The sequence below is a fragment of the Triturus cristatus genome, chromosome 2_1 (assembly GCF_964204655.1).
Source record: "Triturus cristatus chromosome 2_1, aTriCri1.1, whole genome shotgun sequence".
NCBI classification, from domain to species: domain Eukaryota; kingdom Metazoa; phylum Chordata; class Amphibia; order Caudata; family Salamandridae; genus Triturus; species Triturus cristatus.
Genome location: NC_140581.1, coordinates 1,022,663,498 through 1,022,677,384, shown reverse-complemented (window position 1 = coordinate 1,022,677,384; position 13,887 = coordinate 1,022,663,498). Strand labels below are relative to the sequence as shown.

Below are 13,887 nucleotides of genomic sequence, written 5' to 3'. Positions count from 1 at the left end.
ACGGTACTCGTCTATGTAGTAGAGCTACAGGCTTAACCGACCGGTCGATGTGTAATTTGACCTTAACACCTTTCAGGCAACCAAGTCCTTCAAATAACTAGGGGAATTCTGACATGATTTCGTCAGAATGCGATTGGTGGACTTGTCATGCTAACATTTCTAATCCCAGGTCCTCAGCCATGTGACAGCCCAGTAATGTGCATCAGCTGTCCTGAGTGATGTGAAATTTAGTCTGAGATTTTATTTTCCCATTTGTAACTTCCTCTACGGTGACTTTTTGTAAAGGAATAGGTGTGTCACCACCGTAGGTGAATATCTTTGCTCTAGTGGCCATCAATTTCGGGTGGGGTTGTAGTTGGAGATAGTGTTCAGCATCTATGACATTTACAGATGCCCCGTGTCTGAGTGCTGTTACTTCATTCCCTCTGATCTTTATTTGGCACGTGGGTGGGAGCTGTTTCCTCTGATTTGTTCGTCCTATAAAAGAGATGGTGAAGATCTCCACTTTTGCCTCCTCCTGCTCCAAGAGGCGCATTTGTTGGCATAAGACTTCTCAGTGATCCAGTGTTTCCACACTTTCCGAAATCTGTTTGACACGACCAAACCTTTTGGTCTTTCCTCCTATGTTGGCTGTCCACGTGGCACTCTGACACACCTTTGCGAAATGTCCTAGTTTTCTGCACTTCAGACAGGGTCCTCCGCTGGCTGAGCACTCCTGTGGAGGGTGATTATCCATCCCACAGTTGTCACACACTTTCACGCCAGGGCGTGTGCTGGTATTACCTCATCCTTTTCTGGTCCACTTCGTGATAGCCTCCACCCGCTCCTCTTTGATAGTGGCTGGACATGTCTGTTACGACAAAAATGTTCTCTGTGCCAACGCATTAGCTAGCTCGTGGGATCTGCCCAGTATAATTATGTCATCCTATATGATGCCAGGTTGTCGTAATATTAGTTTACGCAGTTCCTACAACCCTGGATCAGCTGTGTTCTGATTTTCAAATTGTTTGTCTATTGCTTTGCGTAATCTAGCAGAGAACATGTCGACGGTCTCCCCCTCTTGCTGCTGTGCTTGTCTTCATTTTAAATGTTTGTATTCCCGATTTAATTGGGGGGTCAAAATGCCTGTTGGGGGCTCTAACTGCTGCATCATAGTCGCGCACATCACCTTTGTAGGGTAAATCCTGAAAGAGCTCATACAGTTCATCTCCTCCCATGTGTAACTTTGTTGATCTCTTAACAGCGCCATCAGTCTCACAGGCAGGCAGGAAGTTGTTTTCTAGCCGTCCAGTCCACTTCCGCCATCTTGGCGCCGACACGGCTGGATCTGCCAATTGACTGAATGGGGGTAGTGCTGCAAGTGTAGAATGTGAACAGTGTACTTGTGCCCCCTCCGCCTCCTCAGGGGCTTGCACGGGCATGGTGTCTCATTCCTCCGTTAACCCACTTAGCAGCTGCAGCCTGTCCGCCTGATAGGCGATTGCCCTTCCGATTGCACTGCACTCAATCTTATTTTAGTCCATTCCCCCTCACACCCTCCTGCGATTTAGCCTGTTAGTCCAGCCTTATCTTTGTTGATAAACTGGCCAAGAGTTCATATGTGAAATAATTGCCCCTCGTGATGTGGCCAGAGTGAGTACTCTGCCAGTAGAGGCCATGTAGTATTGCCCCTTTGTGACTTTTTCCTTTCTTATTCTGTTTGTTTTATTATATATATATTTTTATTCTATTTCCCCTCTTCCAATGAGGACAACACTGCGGAGCCACTTTCAGCCACCAGGGGGAGCCTCACCTCACCGGCTGCAACAGGTTCCCGGATATCAGTGTTTCTTGCTTGCTCTGGGCATGCCTTTCCCCTGCACGTAGGCCTTGCACTGCTTCTCGCTTTGCTGGCGTGCCGCCACACCCTCACTGTGCCGGCAGGAATCAGGCCTCCCCTCCGCTGCAGGATCCTTTACCGGCCACTGCACTCGCAGCCAGCTTGGTCGACTCTGGCCCGGTCTCCCACCCGATGCAGCCCACGAGTGCACACGCTGCTTGTTGAGCGCCAGCCCCTCACCCTCCCATATGCACCTCCTGAGCACATTGCCTTCAGGAGACGCGATGTCGGCCTCGTGCCAGCCATTGAGCCAATCCCGGTACCGAAACCACGACCCATAGCGGTGAGTTTGCGAGTCTTCCTAGGCTAATGTTTTTTTACCTGCAACACTGCCGGGCGGCACACACAGCAGGCTCGCCCCCCTCATCGCCAATGTTGGGCGTCACTTGGCAAAGGCATGCTCACCTTTGGGCCCTACCCATGCTGCCACAAATGACGTGACACAGGACACTATGTGGTGGGTACATGCAATCAACCTTGAGTAGTTGTTGCACCTTTATTTATCTCCTCAGGACCGAGCCCAGCCCGGAGGCTGCAAAATTTGACAATGTATCATAGTGGCCGGATGGCTCATTACATCCATGAGTCCCACGAAAGTGACTAAAGTAAATCCGGATGTAGACAAGTTTCCTGGTTTTTGGTTTTATAACTCACTATTCTGGTGAAAGTGTTATTTATTTTAACTCACTTCCTCCTCTGCCTCTCCTGCTTTACTAAATGTCATCCAAATAGTATAGATCTGAAGCCGCATTTAAACAGGTTGGGCTGACCGAAATAAAAATGTCTTTAGTAGCTATCAGTAGAATAACTAATAAAAAACTAAACCAGATTTAGGATTGGGTTGTAACAGAAAATCACCTGGTTTATGGAACAAACTGTACAGTCATGATTTGGCAGTAACACTAATGGGTAACTGTCCTCCAGTGGAATTACCTTCTTCTTACTAGTCCTTTGCCTGGGGTAATTACACAAAAAGATTCTGCATTGCAGTAAAATCCTCTGCTATAGGATTGACCTATCTGAGGTCGTCTGTAATTACCCATCTTTAAATTGGGCCCGAGATCCAAACAACTTGTGCACTATATTTGATTAGAAATCAAAAATACATTTGCTTTAAAAAAGGTATAACATAAGTGTTGGTAAATGGAATGCAAAAAAGAGTGTACAGCAAATTGTGCAAGCAACATTCTGTAGTGTTGGCAGAGAATAATCCCACAATTTTCCACTAACAGTAAGTTAACTTTTTCTGCGATAATAAAAATACCAATCTGTTTAATTCCATCTTTCCATTATCACATGAAACATAATATATATCAACACAACTACAATTAATGCCTCTCTTTGACTTCGCAAGCACAACAAGACCTGGCTCTGGGGTGGAGGAAGAAGGGCAAAGAGAAAAAAATTTGAATAGGTTTTCATCAAGATTCATGGTTTCTCACTAGGCCTTCTCACTCCTGAGATCATGGTTTTCTAGGGTGCTAATTTACTTGGTTTCACATTGTCATTGCATCCTACTTTTTATCTTCTGCTGTTGCGAGCAGCAACCCTATCCCTAGAAGTCACTGAGGGTGTCACATGCCATGGGCGGCTACTACGTTTGAGCAGAAGGGCGTCGCCCCACTTAATTGCCCCAGAGAATGAAAAATAAAATGGTAATGAAGTTAATTCATCACCATTTTATTTTCTGTCAACCCGTCCTGAACCGAGTGTCAGGATGGGGCGGCCTGTTGAGTGACAGCAGTGGTGGGCTGCCTGACTGCACTAGTTTATAATGGGCATATCCCTTTGGACGACCGTCCTGCGACGGTCAGCCTGACTTGCGCTTAATATACACCTCTCTGGTTGAGAGCCTACACAAGCCTCCAGTGTTCTTGGGGCCAGCGAGAGAGGCCGCTCCCACCAATCAGGGCACTGCTCACATGCAGCGCCAGGGTTGGTTAAACCCAGCAGGACGTGATATTATGTGAGCAAAAGAAGATGACTGGAGTGAGGAGGACTTGTCTCCAGAAAACATGGTAAGTACCTTTTTAGGTCTCGCCTGGCGTAGGCTGCGCACATGCGCAGTCTCGCTGGCGAGATTTATTGATTTGGGGTATTTTCGGTAAAGGGCATTAATCCCAGCCCCTCTTTTCCATTGGCTGGCGTCACCGTTTATGCTAAACGGTGGCCAGCCATTGGAAAAGAGCTGTTCCTGATGGTTTCGATCGGCTTTTTCGCCCGTCCCACTTGGACGGGCTCGCCTGCTTTCCTTCTGAAGTAACAGGTTTCTTATCTTTTTGGGGCAAAACACATGGCCCCATAAAGATAAGAAAGCTTTTAATTCAGAAGAAAAGCAGGCGAGCTTGTCCAAGTGGGACGGGCGAAAAAGCCAATCGAAAACATCATAGGCTGCCTGCTTTTTTATGTATGCGCCTCACGACTCCACCACCGGGAGTATGTCTCACACCTGGACGCACGGTCTCACTCATGCCCCGCCTCAGCAGTCTCATCGGGCATCCAGACTTTCCCGATAAAGGGTGAATTTATCGTCTTTCACACCCCGCTCCCAGGAAGCTTTGGACCGCTCAGCTTATGGCCCCAGGCCTCTCAGGCTTCCAGCAATGTGAAACTTGTAGCAAACAGCACACCCCAGTCGCCGGTCCCATTGGTTGGCTCGGGGGACCGTGTCAATAGCCGTGGGCGGGGCTTGCATTTAAAGAGAGACTGGTAATGTGCCGAGATGGGCACTTTTCTGACAGTGCCGCGTCAGAGCAGCAGGGTGCCCTGAGTCCTCATGTAACCTGAGAGCTCAGCATACTTCTCCAAGACAGGTGACAGACAGACAGACCACCGTGTTTCACGTGTTTTTAAGGAATGCTGAAACGGGCACAGACAATCTGATGGTCTAAAATATAGGTCACTGCTTTTTTTTCAGTTTTAAATATAGCGCGAACTCGACCCAAAGGTATTGGAGCGCTTTACATGAGCACCAGTTACAACGAGAGCACGGGAAGATTACGTGATTAGCCCAGAATCACAGGATGTTGAGCCAGAGACTCGAACCTGGTTCCCCAGTTCCAAAGTCGATAGCTCTGGCCATTACGCCACGTCCTGCTTGAAAACATTTTATGCCTGCACATTTGAACAGACAAAATGGAGCTATTCAAACAGTAAAAGGAAGATTTGCAAATTAGCTAGTAGTGAAATGGGTGATTTGTTTGTAGAGGGGACGTGGAAAAAACGTTACTAACGGCACCGCAAGTGGCCTGTAAAAAAAATATATATAACCCAAAAAAACTGGATTCTACCTCCTAAACAAAGAAAGTTGGCACTCCCAGGACACAGATGGCAGGCTCTCTCCAGGGCAGTTGACTCACCCTATTGGCTGCCGAGTGCTGCTGTCAGTGCCATAAACCCCGTGGCCCCGCCCGGTGGCAGGCGCCCAGCTCTCCCGGTGGCAGGCGCCCACTTCTGGGCGCACCTGAGAAGCGGTCACCGCGGAGCTGCGCGTTACTCAGCACTATTAAATAAATGCGTGTTTGCAGGGTTTCACAGAAGCCGCGGCTTGCTAGAAAACATGCAATAAGCCGCGCTGCACCCGGGAGCTCTTCTGCAAGAGCACGTTTGCTGCTGTTGTGTTTTTTCCCTCCAGCTTTGCTTTTTAATGAGCTTGCAGCAGGTGGGGCTCTTTGGAGGTTTCTCGTTGCCTAAAGCCCGGGTGAGCCCATATGCAGTGTTATGCCAAACGTAACACACTGTAATGATGCTTCAGTGGAAGCCGTTTTGTTCGTTTCTAGATTCAGAAAAAAAGCCACAAAAGTTACACGAATAGAAACCAGAAACGCAAAAGTTTTCCTAGGTTTAAAATAATCCCAGCTTTGGACCCACATAGTATTCTTTTTCGCTGCAATGTTCCAAACCCAGTGCCCCGATTGGTTGCTCTGTTCAGTGTCGTAACAACTACAACCCCTTGAGCCACTTAAGTACACTAGCGGGCCCCCACGGACGCACTGAGCAGTAATAGGCCCTGGCACCAAAATAAAAGTGTCTCTCAATAGAGAATTAGATAGCTCAAAAGGGACCCCTAGATTGCAAATTGGGGAAGTTTTGTACTTGCAAAGACACACTGTGTAAGTAAGTACATTTTTGTTAAGGTATGGAAGACTGCAAGGCAATTATTATTTTACGATGAGAAATCAGCAGTAAAACCAGGCCCAGCAGAACATAAAACAGGCACACACAGTGAACTGTCAGACCCGCTGACAGGGCCAGCTTTGGGCAGTGCGACTGGTGCGGTTGCACTGGGCGCTGACCTAGAAGAGTGGGAGCTGACCTGGAAGAGGGAACACTGACCTCATGGGGGGGCGCTGTGTTCAGCAATAACAAGATTTAAAAGCACCTGCTGCTGATGTGCCTTGTGATCCAACTTTCAGGCAGCAATAAAAATGTCAAGGTATCTCTTGTGATTAAAGTTCCGCTAGAGAGGTAGATCGGAGTTTTGTCAAGTGGCAGTTTTGACTCACCATAAACTGGCGCAGAGGGTTAATATGCCTGCTGCAAAGAACAGATCTGTATTTTATGTTGATAGCTGAATGGATTTGTATAGTTAGCCGTTACTAGTGCTTTTAAACAAAATTAAATATATGCTGGGGAGGGGCTATGGACAGATGAGGGGAACATTTGCGGGGTGGTAGTGAGGGAATCCGAGGAGGATTTCATAGGGGGGAGACAAAAAAGACAGTGACACCGGGCACCACCAGTGCTAAACTCGGCCCTGCCGGCAGGCTGCCCTATATGCCAGTCCGACCCTGGGCCCCTTCATTTACTCATCTTGCTCTTCAGACTTCCTTCCATGGTGTTCAGGTACTTAACCACTGACCCAATCCTCGAGCTATCAAAAGGCATTTCTGTTGAATGAGCTTCAAAGAGACCAGCATGATTTGCAGTAAGACTGAGAGCAGGGCATAACAAAAGCTATTTTGGGTTTTGTTGAGTTAACAAATGGGCGTTGACGGGATGACCGTGTTTGTCGTTGTTGTCAAGGGATGTTAAATAAATGCAGCCTTCAAGAACAAGAGCTTTACGTGGGAACTTTGTAACGGTATTGCAGATGCAGATGGAATCCATTCAACAACAAGCATTTACAATGCAAGAGGTCTCGCGTTTGTGCGAGTTTGAGCTATTGACATTGCAAATGACAATGCCTTTTATTTATGTTTTAAAAACGAAAACAAAAATAAAAGGCATTGTCATTTGCAATGTCAATAGCTCAAACTCGAGTGAATGCGAGACCTATTGCATTGCAAATGCTTGTTTTCTTTTGTGTATGTGATTAATGTGCCTTTTTGAAAAATCAGCTTATTTTCCAGCCGCCACTGGTTTACATCAATAAATTCCCATTTCACACTTTGGCAGTCTCTTCCACAAATCGAGGTGAACGTAAACTCTTTGTGCACGCATCTGTTAGTAATTTAGCATGGGGGATTCTTAACAGACTTCCGGAGTATCCGAACCGAACCTCTTTCTTTTTAGCATTGTCAACTCCTCCATCATTTTAGCCCGTTCACAGTGGGATGGCCACTGGCAGAGTCATGGGTGTTTGGAAAGTGTTACACTGCAGGAGGCGCTCCTGACTGTTGTGGGGGGTGATGGCCCTGAAGACTCCTTTTAGCGGCCTTGATGCAGGGCTGTCCAGCTGGGTTGATTGGCCACATTCTGGTTGAGCAGTGGCAGGTATGTGCTGAATCCTGATGACCAGGGCAGAAAATACCTTAATCTGAGAGCACTGCGAGGCCAAACTATTGGCAATACAGCACTATACAGATCTCTGGTAACATAACTTGCATTTCTAAAGGTTTAATGCCCTCTACCATTCCTGACTTGAGTGGAAAAAGTCTGTTTTAAGAATTCTTTTTTTCTGACTTCTTTTGTGGTGACCCAGTATGTGTCGACTTGGCACTCATCTATATAAGTTGACAGGCTACGCCCCTTCTTGAATATTTAACTAAGTTCAAACAGTTATGGTATGAGAATTAATATTGAACAATCTTTGCCATCTATATGGCACCAAAACGACAAACCACAGACACTGTGCCACAAGTGAGGCCAAGACTAAAGAAGCATGAGACAAACATTCTCCCTTAATATTCTCGTCTCACTTCTATGTGTAAAAGTACTTGTCACTATTTTTTCTCCATTTTGGCTCTTCTTTTTCAGTGATATTTTAGGATTGCTTTCTGTTTGATTTGTCCTTTCTAGAACATACTGCCACCCAAGGATGTCCATTTGGCATAAGGAACCGATACTAACTACAGAACTAGTTAGCAAATAAAAAGATTTTAATAAGTGAACAGTTGTAATTCTAAGTGTTATTGAACTTTTATTCCACACGGAACTTGTTACTACTAAAAAGAAAAATGCCTCTTGGCAAGAGATAACATTTGGAAGTAACCACTAGAGTTGGAATCATGGAAGAGGAGCATAAAGTGTGTGAAGAATCATAAGAAATTATCTTTCTTCGAAGATGGTATGGGCCAGCATTGTGCATAGCACGATGAACCAAACACACCATTTCAAAAAGAATGCATTTGTAACTGGAAGCTATTGGGAATTATAAAAGTGTGATCTCACAGAGCCCGATAATTGGTGAGGCATCAGAATCCTGGACAATTTGAAGGTAGTTAATCAGCTATTTAGAAAGACTCACGTATATGTTATTGCCATAATTTAGTCAGAAAGATTGAATATGCCGTGCAGACCTTAATCTTACGTGGTTCAAACCAATAAGTTGAGAATTATTTGAAATGTTTGTCAACTCTAAACTGAAAGTTTCAGTGTGCAAAATCAGGAAAGGCAACATCTTTGTAATACTTTGAAGAGTATGAGGAGGGGATTTAGTTGAATTAATTTCGAAAGGAGAGTACCCTATCACAACAAAATACAAAGGTTGTCACCTTTAGAGGTAGCCACCAGAGTGGAACCCAGTGATGATGGCCACCGAACATCATAGCAAAGAGTGGGAGGACTGCCAAGGACAATAATCTCCGTTTTGTTTGAGTTAAGCTGTAAACATCTACCGTCTGTCTGGATTGTCATGGTAGACATACAGGTGTGAGACCTGGAGATATTATCAATCGTGATTTTATCAAATGGAATGAGGATTTGTGTGTCGTCAGCATAATTTTAAAATAAAAGAACTAAAGTAACCTGGCTAGACTATCCAGAGAGGTCATTCAGACATTGAAAAGGGTCAGGCGCATTGTAGAGACGTGAGGTCCCTTGCAGATAAGCATCGGATATGAAGAAAGAAAAGGTGGAAGACACACCTCTTTACGGCCATTAGTGAAGACAAATGTCAACCATTTCAAAGTGAAGGACCTTACCCTCTATCAGACAGCCTGGCTATGAGCCTGGAATGTTTGATAGTGTCAAAGATGGTTGTCATTTCTAATGAAGTCATCGCCCTGAAGGCGCGTCCATACACAGACATCCTAAAGTCGACTAACATGGGGTTAGTTCCATGCCCTGGACTGAAACCTGATTGGGAGGAGTAGAAAACAGACAATGCTTTCAGATGAGCAAACTAGTTCAGCAAGCTCGACTTTTTTTTTTAAAGGTCTTAGCAGTAATGGGCAATAAGGAAATGAGATCCTAGTTACTCATGACTATAGAGCCAGCAAATGGTTTCTTAAGTAATGGTATCACAGTGGCTTTCTTTAGGGAAGATCGAAGGTAAGGAAAATGATAGATTCAAATAGTGACACATGACAAAAGTGATGGTGTGAGCTGGTCTTAATCTGGGACGGCAGACATGTTCTTGGGGTGACCCAAATTTGAGTGATTGGAATCTTTTATCATGAAACTTTTTACTGAAAGTGAGGTGTGTGAAGAGCCCCTTTACTTGTAGTTTTAGGTGCTCTGTAAATATACCATTAATAGATAAATAATGTATATTCTTATGTTTATTTGCAAGCTGCCTCTTTCATGTTGCATGTATTCCAAATGTAGTTTGCCTTCGAAAAAATACCCTTACTGCTAATCTCTGCTGTTATCAGAATGTCTGCATGAATTTATTTGTTGCTGGACTTGTAGTTTTTGAAATGGACAATGCTTTTAGTCTCACTGTTGTTTGTTTTGTTTTAAATAGAGCCATTAAAGGGAAGAGACCAGCACTGTTTCTGCCCGTCATCCCGCTAAGCTTCATCTTAGCCTATCAGTATGACATGGGTTATGGTACACTTTTACAAAGGATGAAAGGTGCAGTAAACCTGTTTTATGGCATCTTCTTTTGCAAAGTATTCTAACCAAGAGCTTTTCTGAACATGTGTATAATGTAATGGGGTAACTGAACTGAGGGGCTCCACTCCCCAAGGGTTTGCTGAGACTTTGTCCATGAAACCAAGCTGAGGAATACACACAACCCTTTGCTATGTCTGTTGCTGGCCTATGTCATTGTATTTTCTTTTCACACATTCTGGAGTGCACACGTTAGCATCAATCGCCATTCACCAAGCTAGCTAATGCTGGTGGTCTAGTCCCTTGGCACTCTGGCAAGTGGCTGCAGTACAAGTGCCATTACATAACAATGGGGTAAGCCAAAAATAAGCCGAAGGACCTGCATGAAATGCGATACGTAACAACAGTGGTCTAATCGGAGAGACCAGCAAAAAGGGAAAAGCTAAATAAATGAACTTCTCTTAATTTTATTTAATGAAAAAAAAACACCTCGTACTCAGAGGAAGGGGTGAAATATTACTTCTATCAATACGGGAGAGTGTATATAACAATATCAACTCTTATCACACACTAAGAAGTCAATGCATTAATTTTTGAATATGAATTTTCTTATATAAGGCAATACGGCGCATTCCTGCCTTTTCCCATATACGGTGCATTCCTGCTTTTCCCATATAAGGCAATACGGCGCATTCCTGCCTTTTCCCATATAAGGCAATACGGCGCATTCCTGCCGTTTCCCCTGCGCTGGTGCCCTTTTGGCAGCCTTGCGCCAATGTAGGCACCCTTGCACCACCATGGTGCAAGGATGCCTGCATTGCATGCAGGATTGTTTTTGTGCAGGAAGGGACGCCTTCCTGCACAAAAACAATCCTAAAAGGTGTATTTCTTTTTCCCGTGTGCTGCAGAATGCACCACACAGAGAAACAGGAAATAACGAGAACAAATAAAGATATTTCTCCTCATTGTGGTGCCTTACCTGAGGAGGTGTATATTTTTGGCGCATTCCCAGGTCTACCAGTTCTGATAAATCTGGGTATGCGTCAGAAACCAAAAGTGTTGCATGGAAACGCCCATGGATCGCCTTCTCAGGGCAGAGTAAGGCAACACAGCAGTTGGCGCGGCATTGCCTTTCTCCAGATTTATGGACCCACTCTGGGCCACGCAAGGTGGCCTTCTGTGGCTTCATAAATCACATGTAAAGTTTGCGTCGCTCTTGCACCCTTGAATGGTGCATGATCAACGCAAACTAGCTCAGCAATAGACCCTATGTTGCATATAAAAACAACCGAAATCAGTCCCCATTCTTTACAAATGAAGATAGGGTTCTTCTTGGCCCGTGCACTGGAAGAATTAAATAGCTGAAGCATTTAGAGATCTGCGACTTAAAAAGACCTCTGCCACGAACTGAATGAAAGTTCAATACCAAATTAAAGGTCTTTTCCACTCCAGGATGTGCATTTGTTTGCATTGTATAAACGTTAAGCACTGTGAAACAGAAGTTATTCTTATTGGTGTTATTATTACAGACCAATGCATGCATTTCTTCATCCTCAAGCCTTTTCTTTGTGTCAGATCTCTGCTGTTTTCTTTTGTTGTAGGTGAAGCAGAGACTATACTTGAAAAAGAAAGCTCTCTGCTAGAGCTGCCTGGCGGAGTGCCCACCTTTGAGACCATCGAAAAAGCCAGAAGAGCCCAAAGCAAGTTTTATGTAGAAAAATAGAATTGTTTTCCAGCCGGCCTTTTTAAGCACAACTTCATAATAAAAACTGATCTAAATCGAGCGTTTTATGTAACTGACAGAAACGTTTTTTTAGACATGAATGGCTTTATAAAAAAAAAAACAATGAATGTAATTACATTAAAAATAATATTCTGCTATTGTTGGCATATATTGTGTTTATTCTGTGTGGTGTCTTCTCCTTTAACCTCTGGCGTGTATACTTTTTGGAGAGGGATAATACTTTATCTTACAGATTCTGTTTGGATTCAGTTTTTGGTGTATGCATGGATTGTCTCTCTGGAGCTCTGTTTAGCTTGATGGGTTTAGACAGAAGAAATGATCACAGTCCATATTTGAGGGCATAAAAACAATTTTATTATGAAACATACGATTTAATATTTTGTTGTATATGGCTTTCATAGAAAGCCTGTACCATGAAAACTTGGATCAAAATAGGGTTATTCACCATTGTATTGTATTGTAATTGCATTTATATAGCGCTTACTACTGCTGACGAGGCGTCAAAGCTCTTTTTCGGTGAGTAGCACACTACTCCAGAACCCATTAAGGATTAGTAGTGTATTAGTATACTTAAATGTGAAAGTAATTTGAGTGGATATGTTAGTTATTTGGATTGAGAGGGATAGTGGAGGGAAAGAAAAGGGAAAAAAGTTTGCATTTGTATATAGCGCTTGCCACCCCTGATGGGGTGTTGAAGCACTTTTTTGGCCAGTGGGAGGCTACTCCGGAAACCACCAAGGATTAGTGGTGAATTAGTATATTGAAATATGAAATTAATTTGAGTGGTAGACATGTTAATCTGTTATTTGGATTGAAAAGGATAGTCAGTAATGTCACAGCAAAATGTTGGGACCTCACCCAGGGAAGGCACTCACTTCCCTTTTGTTTGGTCTCCTCGCCTGGGTCTCCAGAAACCGGAGCGTGGATGTGGAATGGCAGCTGGCAAGTTAATACACCTTCTCCTGCCTCTCCAGGGTCTCCACGGGCGTAAGGGTGATAGGAGAACATGGGCAGTGTTGTATCTGCGACAACCACCTTATCCCTGAGTAGAAATGAAGCCACACTAGCAAGCGGCTCTCACAGAGCTATTGTCAGTGTGGTTCCCTATTAATGCTCAGTGAAGGGAGCGGGGAGCATTAGTTTGGTCTAGGATGGAGTGGTATTGCGTAACGGTGGTGGTGTCTGGGTGACAGAAGGCCAGGTTATTTTTTTATTCAGGTTGGGCAGGGTTTTGCAAACCGTGGAGGAGTCTGTAGCAGAAGGCAGGTATTATTTTGGTTCCCTTTGTTTGGGGTGGCCGGTATATGCAGCAGGGTGATTTGTAGAAGAGCATATATATGCAGGAGCAGATGACTTTTTGTGGGGTTCGGTAGAGCTTCATTCTTGTTGTCTATTTGAGGTCACTCAGAACCCCTTCCTGAAAAATATCCCTGTTATTCACAAATACTCATCTATAATTCTATATACTAGCTTGACTCCTCTTCTAGGGAAACCCCAATTGGCACTACATCCGACACACTCCATTTCCACCATGTAAGATCTCTCCCACTGTGTGGTCAGTTCTAGGAAAGTGCCTTTGCCTAGCAGTTGCAGATCAGGAAGAGCATTTTCATCCTGCCTTCTGCCCTGAATGACCACTTGTGTGCAGTCAGCGGGTGTAATACCTTTCGTTTATTTATTAAGCTGGCTCTTGCAGCCTTAACCCCCTGTCTTGGTCATGTTCTGAGTCAAGTGCAGTATTTGTGGTAGATTACCTTTCATACACTTGCAAATACTGTATCTGTGATGTGAGTTACCTTTAATGAGTACGCTACTTGAGTGCATCATTGAGCACCGATTATTGATGGTGTTTTTTCTTCCTGTATGTCTTCTTGCTTTACTGCAAGATTTTATTTTTCTTCTAGCCCCCCCCCCCCCATAGTAATAGTAGTTTTCTGTATTGCAGCAGAGGGAGTTACTCTCCTCCGCATTAGTGTGAGCAGCATCTCTTCCAGTGTCTTCTATATCTGAAAGAGACTATTAGTTATATATTCCTTACCTTAGAATT

The 13,887-nt window shown here is 44.3% G+C and overlaps 1 protein-coding gene across 2 annotated transcripts in view; it reads left to right on the top strand.

Annotated features, from left to right (window-relative positions):
* Positions 1–11,977, top strand: part of PLGRKT (plasminogen receptor with a C-terminal lysine) — a 150,141-nt gene extending 138,164 nt beyond the window's left edge. For both annotated transcript variants that reach the window (XM_085635060.1, XM_085635068.1), the window contains exons 4-5: positions 10,008–10,117; positions 11,698–11,977. In XM_085635060.1, the coding sequence (XP_085491186.1) occupies positions 10,008–10,117; positions 11,698–11,819 (232 nt within the window). In that variant the 3' untranslated portion in view covers positions 11,820–11,977. The remainder of the gene's footprint in view (positions 1–10,007; positions 10,118–11,697) is intronic.
* The last annotated feature ends 1,910 nt before the right edge of the window (positions 11,978–13,887 follow it).